General features: G+C 38.1%; 1 protein-coding gene across 2 annotated transcripts in view; it reads right to left on the bottom strand.

Annotated features, from left to right (window-relative positions):
• The window catches only part of MPP3 (MAGUK p55 scaffold protein 3), a 20,212-nt gene extending 11,578 nt beyond the window's left edge, over positions 1–8,634 (bottom strand). The window contains exons 1-9 of one of the 2 annotated variants that reach the window (XM_029087181.1): positions 8,521–8,545; positions 7,167–7,285; positions 6,568–6,645; positions 6,119–6,120; positions 4,931–5,033; positions 4,282–4,419; positions 3,233–3,314; positions 1,644–1,729; positions 75–149 (exon numbers count right to left, since the gene is read on the bottom strand). In XM_029087181.1, the coding sequence (XP_028943014.1) occupies positions 75–149; positions 1,644–1,729; positions 3,233–3,314; positions 4,282–4,419; positions 4,931–5,033; positions 6,119–6,120; positions 6,568–6,645; positions 7,167–7,285; positions 8,521–8,545 (708 nt within the window). Of the gene's footprint in view, positions 1–74; positions 150–1,643; positions 1,730–3,232; positions 3,315–4,281; positions 4,420–4,930; positions 5,034–6,118; positions 6,121–6,567; positions 6,646–7,166; positions 7,286–8,520 lie in introns of both variants that reach the window. The other variant, XM_010176823.1, reaches the window with a different exon arrangement.
• Positions 8,635–9,093: the final 459 nt, after the last annotated feature.

Genomic DNA, 9,093 nt, shown 5'->3' with positions numbered 1-9,093 from the left:
TCTTGCATTTACAGAGATGTAAGAATTGTGTAAATCTGAAAACACATGCTTCAGTATTTCACTAAGTTGCGTACCTTGCTGTCTTTTAGATGATCTTCTTCTTTGATGGCTGGAATTATTTTTAATGTTATTGATCCCTGAGACTGAGCCTGAGAAAGAGAGAAATGCTTTTACTTTGAAAGCAGGACAAGGAAACAGTGCAGACTATTCAAGTTCCAGTTTAGGAGCTAGCATCTGTCTCAAAGTTTTAACAGGCCAAGCTACTCCACTATATATCTTTATTACAGAGACTACCGTGATGTTCATGAGCCCTCCACAACAGTGTCCTCCCCATGGAGACATCCACAGTAACTACCTGGATAGAACCAAGTAGTTAAGACCTGCATTAAAATTCCTTTATTTGCTTTTAGCAACTGCATTGATTTCTGGATTACAGTTCACAGGGCATTTAACACTTCTGTGGCTTTTAATATTACACTAACTTAAGTTTTTGCAGACTAACAATTTTAAAGTGCTGCTTTGAAAAATACTGCTGTATTTTCCCACGTAGTGGCTAACTGATTAGGGTGAAACGTAAGCATCTACACAATAAAAATCTACTTTCACTCTAAAAATCTTTGCTAGTAAATTTCAATTATTAGCTATGGTAAGTTAAAAGCACTTCTAGGTGCTTTGGAAATCTGTAATAGGTTTGTCTGATCTATTTTAGATGCCTTATTTTGGATGAGATGAACTTTGTCCTAGAGAAGACTGATATTCTGCACAGATTAAAAAAGAAACTCTTACAATCAGGATGGACAAGTATCTGTAGCTCTTCCTCAAAAAATAAACTGTGAAAAGGAAACTATTACATTGCAGACATTTAAAATGAGACAGATTAATAGCATCCCAGGGTCCCCACAAATAAAACTATACAGTTTTTCAAAATAGAGTTTTGATCCTCCCCCTCAAAGTTAAAAGCAGTCATTCTCCTTATTCAGAATTATTTTGATCTATATTTAAACTAGGTGATGGAACCAATGCCAGATACTTCAGCGTCCTAGTGGTGCCATTCTTCTTACCTAACTCCACTCCACACCAAGACAAGGGTGAACCAAGCCACAAGAGGGGAGGTCAGAGACAACTGTAAGAGCTGCAAGACTTTCTGAAATAGAGCAGGCTGACCACCAATGTGGAGGTTTAGAAAGTGTTACCAAGATTTGTGGGCGTTAACGTTAGAGAAGCTTCAACAAGAATTTATACTGTCGCAAGAAATCCACTAATAAAGAACAGACTGACAACTCTATTGGATATACAGCCAAGACTTTCTTCAGTTTTCTAGCATACTGTACTATGAATACACTGGTTATCTTCTAGGAATGCACTTCTAATTTTCAACAAAGCATGAAAGGGAAGTTCTTGACAGAGAAACATGTAACTTTATGTTTGTATCTTACTTGGTATCAATTCAGTTCGCAGAAGTTTCTGAAGCCAAAAGTAGAAGACTAATCCACTGGGAGAAGAAAAACTCTTAATGCAAAAACAAACAGGGATTGCATCTTTTAGCTCTGTACATATTTTAAACTCATGGTTAAATTTCATCATCTATTGTAATTACTAGATCACCCAACAGAAAAGATCTTGGAATGAAAATCAGTGCAGACCAAAATCTGACTTATTTCTTCTGGTCGTTTGCGAAGCACAGTAATACCATTGACTTCTCTTAGTTCATCTCCAACATGGACAAGACCTGAAAAAGATGGTAAGTAAATGAAAGTAAGTCTGCAGACTGGAAAGCACCACTCCTCTGATGTTTGACCCAAGTCAATAGCATGTACCTCCTCTCCTCCCTCCCCCAGTTTAATGGGCTTCCCACAAGAGCCAAGTGCCTTTGATGGAAATGTGCTCTCAAGTGTCCTGCTCTTACTGCATATGGCATTTTCTTTCATGCAGCACAGTCTCATAGGAGACCAGTACGGAGACAGAGAACATGTGGCAAGATACTCTCGAAAATCACTGTCTCTATATTTGGATCAACACAAAGAATGCAAAACTGGAATAGTTCCAAGAGGACAATCAAATCTTGTAGAGTCAGGGGATACACTGCTGACTATAAAGGCAGAACGACATGGCCATCAACTGACAAGATAACACTACACAGTCCCAGCAAGAATGTTGGACTAATTTTTTTTTTTTAACAAGCCATGAAGAGGCCCTTACTATTTTTAGGTTTGTTTATCCAGTTCAGTAAAAAATGTTGTACTTGTGTTATGTAACTACTGCTAAGTGACATAAAAGAATTTATCAGTAAATCAAACAGAAAACAACACATGATATGCTGAATAAACCAAGATACTAAATTAAAGGTAAAAACCATTCTTTTATTTCTTCTAATGCTTAGACCTACTTCTCACATCTCTGTTGGCATTTTTCTCCTAGTGGCTATTTTAGAGAAGAACCTATCTAATTAGAATAGTAGATTACTTACGAAACAGAGAAATGCAAAGCGTATGCTCTAGTCATTTCACATTACATTTATCAGATTACACTAACTTGAAGAAATCTAAAAATCAAGAAGAAAGCTGTAATTTGATAATAGTTTTTCATCACAGTAATTGATTAATTTTCAGATTGCATTACTTGCCTATTAAAAAAAAACCTTCAAGAGGCTTGGAGTCTATAAATCTCACATAAGGCAAATTAATCTTATTAAATAAGATCTGGATGATCAACTTCTAGAAAATGGAAAGTCAAATACTGCATGAATTAATCCTGTAGATCCTGAAAGCATGCTGAATGACAACCTCTGCATGAAGTCTCTCCTGCCACTAGACACCAGAAATTCTGTTGTCAGGTGAGCTTACCATGTAGGCTCCCTTTATAGTCAATAAGGAAGAAAGGCAAGTCCAGCAGTGACCTGTCCCATTCTAAAGCTTGTTGGGATGATTTGTTCTTTAGTAACGTCTGTCTCCCTTCACTGACTACACAGAGAGGCTACACATACGAGTTCAGACTTTACATCTAACAGTTGCCTATTAAGATTTCGCAAGGCTGGTTTTTTTTTTACAGTAGTCTATACGTATATTAAACAGCTGTGTCCAAAGGACTGGTTTTGGAATGAATAACCATCACATTTGGTTAGGGATTATCGCTCTAGGTATATGTATACAGTACGTGTGTGCATGCATCATTTTGGAAACTGTAAAACAGTTTACAAATGCAATCTTAAATCTCCTTTTCTTTAGAAATTTACCGCTGCGATCAGCTGCGCCACCTCTCATGATCCTTGCTACAATCACAGCTCCTGTATGCTCATCTCTTCTGATGGTAGCTCCCTGAAATAAAACATACCCCACCCCATCCCCCCCCAGAAACCATCATAAGAATTTGCTGAGAATACAATGAGCAGTGAAATAACATGTAAGTTAATGTGTCTTTTAAAATTGTAATCAATTTGTTCTATAAATTTTGTCTTTCTCCTTTGCAATTTTCACCATTATTCAACTTTTGCCGGCGGCTATGTCATGTGATTGTGGGAAGGTACACGCACCTTCCTTCCTGCTGACTTTGCCAAGTGCTTACATTATGCATGTTACTATGGTGATCAAAGTCACTCAAGTGTGCAAACCAGAATTTCTTACAACAAGCTTTCTCATATATATCTTCTGAAACTTTATACAGTATAGGTAGCACTTTTAGATATAAAAGCAAGGAAAGACAAGTAATTAGATTTTCTTTTTCCCTTTTACCTCTGCTGGTAATGCAAAGCTTTAATCAGGAATTAAGTCACTGCTCTCTTCTACTACCTGCTGTCATAAACAAAAAGCATTTTAGTAAATTTATTCCCTGACGCAACTGTTTTTTCTTAGGAAATTCTTCTGTTTCCATTTGTATACAATCAGTACCTTGTCACTATCATATTTACATACAGCTATCAAATATACTTTTACCATATATCACTGACATTCATGCAAATGAAAGTATTAACTCATTAAATGTTAGCTACAATATGGAAAGAATTAATATGTGTAATATGCATAACTGCTTCAACCTGTACAGCTTCCTCAGAGATCACGTTCCCTGGGTTAACTTGCATTATAAACCCATGCCTATGAAGTGTCTCACGTAAAACTGTGAAGGTGTACTTACCAAAGTTTCCTTCTTATGTTATTTTACTAGCTTCAGAACACTCCTAGTTTTTACAGACTATTTGACAATATCTTCAAGTATCTCCTCTATACTTACAATAATGCTTTTGCACTACGGATTTTTATGACTAGAAATGGGTTATCTTATATGTACCAAGGGTTCTTTGTTTTTCACTAGTCGAACAATTTTCACTGATTCCTCATCAAAATCATCATCAAAGTTATCAGGTAGAGGTGGAAGGACTGGGTCAAAGTTCTTCTGTGCTACAGTGTCATGAACTACAAGCACTGCCTGCATAAAAGAAGTCAGAAACAACAGAGTAATGGGGTGATATTACAGTTTCTAGTTTTCAACATTACAGCAAATTTAAACCTCCCCCTTCCCACCCTCACCATAAATCCCCCTCTGAAAAGATTTAGCAATTATCTTGCTCATCATGTAAATTATATATTGGTGTATGTCAATATTTAAAGTAAATACAGGCAATAACAAAGGCCTAAAGTAAATACAGGCCTAAAACTTACAGAATGGTAAGCAAAAAGTTGGGAAATGGTATCCTTTTCTTTTCTGCTCCCTCAGAAAATATTGAGGGAAGGGAAGACAACATGGTGCATTATGCATGAAAGGCCTATGCCGAGTCTTCTCAATCCCCTTTGCATTCTAAAGCTTGTGCAGGAAATCATAGTGGAATAGAACTACAGTTTGTAGGAGGTTTTTCCTTTCTCTTAGGGACTCTCCAATGTAACTTTTCTATTGGGATTCTGCAAAGGAATTTTGTTAAGGCTTCTGGTGTGTTTTTTACCCTGAAATGTGGTGTTGACAACAGCTGAAGTAGCTCTTTTTCTTCATTATTCACTGGTGCAGTCTGCAATTCTTCTATCACCTTTAAAATAAAAATTAACAACCTCAAAACTAAAGGAGTCCACCAAACAAGATCATATATTTGCAAGTATTTCTGGTGATTGTATGCTAGTTTCTATCAGCCTTCAAAATAGTGTGCACAGATCAAAACCAATCCCAATCAATCGTGCATGAATCCTAAAAGATTGGTTGGGTGGGAGGAGGAAAGGTGAAGGGGTTGAGGCAAAGGAGATTTCTTTTCCCTGTAAAGGTTTCTAGATAGGGAAGTCATAAAGTCCTGTATAAAACGTCTCCTCTCTGCTGTTTAGAGGATGATAATTCTGTATGACTTGACAGGCAGCAGTGCCAAAACTTTTATGGAGGCAGTAGGCTATTTGTGGGAAAGGGGAGAGAGGGCATGCTGCAGTCAAGATGGCACAGCGGAGTTTCCTGGCTTTGCAAAGGGAGGAATTCTAGCTCTCAAACCTTCCACAGTCCTTTGGAAGGAAACAGGTGCTTGTAAAGAGCTGTCAAAGGTAGTATAAATTTCACTTTTTCAGGCACGTGGCATGTTAGAAACAAAGATACAACTTTGTTCTGTGAACAGATTCGGGGATTAACTGGTTGAGAGGAGCCCTATGGAGGACAACTTGAGGATACTAATGGATGAAAAAATCAGATATGCGATGGCAACGTGTATCTGCAGCCCAGAAAGCGAATCATATCCCAGACTACATAAAGAGAAGCACTACTCTGTTCTTGTGAGATTCCCCCCACCTGGAATACTGCATCCAGTTCCAGGGTCCCCAGTAAAAGACAGACATGTGCCTGTCAGAGCATGTCTAGAGGAGGATCACTAAAATTATCTGAGAGTTGGAACACCTCTCCGGTGAAGAAAGGCTGAGAGAGTTGTGGTTGTTCAGCCTGGAGACAAGGTGGCTCTGGGGAGACCTTATTGTTGCCTTTGAATATATAAATGGGCCTTAGAAGAAAGATGGAGAAAAGCTCTTTACCAGGATCTGTAGTGACAGGACAAGGGGCAGCAGTTGTAAACTGAAAGAGGGAAGATTTAGATTGGCTACAAGGAATATTTTTTTATGATGAGTGGTGAGATGCTGGAACAGGTTGCCCAGAGAAGTGGATGCCTCGCCACTGGAAATGTTCAAAGTCAGGTTGGAAAGGGCTTTGAGCAACCTGATCTAGTGAAAGGTGGCGCTGCCCATAGCAGGGCAGTTAGACTAGATGATCTGTGAAGGTCCCTTCCAACCCAAACCATTCTATGTGAACAGCAATGCTGCTTGGGTTGTAATGGATTTAAGTCCATAAGACTGAAAGCTTTTTGCAGCCTCTCCCTTACGTAGGGCACTAGTAACATCCTGCTGTTCTACTTGCCTGTGTCTGTCTTCACTGGACATTTAAAGACATGACATTTTTGAGCTCTCATTTCCTTGATCGATGATAAGTGATACTAGCCAACAGATTCCAAAAACAGTTGGGGAAGATGAGAAATATGTACACATACAGCACAGTTACAAAGCTTTGATTTGTCAGAAAAACAGGTTTAAATAATAGGAGAATAAGGAGACAATTTTTACTCACATCTTCAACTAATCCTGCTGCACTATGTAAAACAGGAGTCGGACTCTGTCTTTCATAATGACGGAGTTTTTCATGAATCTGAAAAAGATTATTCAGCCATATTACTGCAGAGAGATATAAAACTTCCTAACTACACCTCCACTGCAATATTTTTATATTTAAGGAATATAATTTTTCTGAGATAAGTGTCAGAAAAATAACGCTCTCTTGGAGTTATTTTTGTTTTGTTTCGGAGTCTTTCAGTTGTCTTTTTGCTCATGCCAGTTTCACAGACAGCCAGACAATCTGTTAAGACTTCAGCAGCATAAGGGAAAAAATGAAGCCATTTCACACTGCTTTTTAGCTACAGGACACTGTATCTGCATTTTGGCAATCAAGGCAGAAATGTTTTTTCTGAACAAAATATGTTAATTGTCAACGAATGTTCTTAATGTTTGTACTTAAATAAATACATGCTTTGGTCAGTATAGAATTCTAGCAAAAAAACCCCCCTAAAACAACAAACAAAAAAACTTTGGCAAAATAAATGGTTGATAAATCAAGGGAACAAAGAATAAGTAACCTGTAAGGAAAATGTAGGTTCATAAATGAACTTTTACCTTCATCAGGTAGTTGAGACTCTTTTCACTGAAGACATCCCTAAGGAATCCCATTTCCTCTTTATGATTTGAATCAGGTCTTAGCTGAGATGTCAAGAGGGCCAAAGTTTCATGCAATCCTAAATTTAAATTCAAGACAGAACAAAATCTTGTAGATAGCACGTCTCACAAGACCTTCTATTGCAGACTTAACATCAACTACATCAACTTGGGTACCACCTTGGTGATCATGCAAGTTTGCAGAGAGATTTGTGCTTACCTTTCACTCATTTTGTAACACTCCTTTCTTAAGCAGCAAACACAGTTTAATATGTAACACGTATCATATTAAGCTAAAAGCTACCCAAGAAATATATATTTTTGAAGACATTAGTTTTGAAATATCCCCCTTAATTAACAGTGTTAATTACCATTCGTTTCTAGAACAGCTAGCCCTCTAACAAACTTAAAATTATTAGAATGCCACAGCAGACTCGCAAAATGACTGAACTACCTCCTCTGCTGCAGAGCTATGAGCTCTACTTCCCGAGCAACTTTGCTTACAAATGTTATCCTGCCCTTACTACCTCCGAGTCATCTGTTAGAAGTCAGGTCTGACCTGAGAAGGAAAGGATTGGTGTAGATTTCTACTGCAGTGGAGGCAAAGCTTCTGGCTAATTTTCTAAATAGTGCTTAAATCATCAGCACCCAAATTCTGCAGTGCACAGGGGGAGACAAGTATTAGGTTTTTCCCTGGTGGACCATGACCGGGAAAACAACACCAAAACAAAACAGAAGGGAGTGGTTAAAATCTGCTCCTTTGGCTATTCTCTCCATGAATTTTAGTGTGCATTTGGATCCAAAAGACTCAAACACATCTGCTTTAAAACTCAGTATAATTAGCGTATGGACTTCACCCTGGGGAGCACAGTGGAGAAGCTGGTTAGCAAGCCTTGAATGGAATCACTGTTTTTTAAGTCAAAAGGAAGAATATTAACAAAGCTTACCAACATCTATTCAGTAAATATTCAGTTGCACAGCAAGCAGCAGACATATAAGGGCTGGTCTTTAATAAGCATGCGTAAATGCCAGTGTTATCCTGAGACGTCCAAGTTTGGCCACGGGACCCTGCCTACCAGTATATATTCAGGGGCTCTAGGGTTCTTATGAAACCAGGCATTTCCCAAAATCTGACTAACTTCATTAATTTCCACCTTTTATACTCCACCCTCCTTGTATTCTTTTTGGTAACTGCTAAGAAATGTAGTTGAACTACCTTAATTCTATTTTATATAACTCCAGTTTTAACTAATTTCCCGTGTAAAACGCAAACACTGAGACTTCAGTCACTGTTGAAAGCATGCAGATTAGTTACCTGCGTCTTCGGAAAGCACTGGCATGGCTTTGTTCTTAATCTTAGAGACAAATGTTCAATTCCAGTCAACCCGATTGTTTCTTCTTTCTGGACTGCGATTCAGAGGCAGCCCTGAAAAGAGCAAAGATAATACCTAAGCTCAAGCACGTGAGAAAAATGGCAATCATATAAAAATAGTAAATTCCTAGCACATCTTTCTTTCAAGTATTCAGTTTAACTTGAATCAGGCAGAGTCCTGCAGTTATTCTGCTACGCAAGTAACAAGACAAAAAATATTATGTTATATAATAACCACAAGGTATCTTGGATAAAGCTGATGCTGAAGAGAGAGCAGATACTTTGCTATTCTTTTCTCAAGACAGACAGTTTTAGAAGGCCTAAGTAACTGTCTGAAAAGACAGAAAAGAAAAAAGCATGCTGCAGAATGGATGTCTAAAAGCACCAATAAGCACCATACACACAGAAACAGAGAGAACATGCAGGAAGACACCACCATCATGACAAGATGTTCTGGGGTTTCGTAAAAACACACCTCAAAAGAATTTACATTCCTCTGGCATTCTGATGCAGACC

The sequence above is a fragment of the Antrostomus carolinensis genome, unplaced genomic scaffold, assembly GCF_000700745.2.
Source record: "Antrostomus carolinensis isolate BGI_N321 unplaced genomic scaffold, ASM70074v2 scaffold14051, whole genome shotgun sequence".
In the NCBI taxonomy this organism is placed as follows: Eukaryota; Metazoa; Chordata; class Aves; order Caprimulgiformes; family Caprimulgidae; genus Antrostomus; species Antrostomus carolinensis.
Note: the sequence above shows the minus strand (reverse complement) of the source record. Positions and strands in the feature narration are given on the sequence as shown.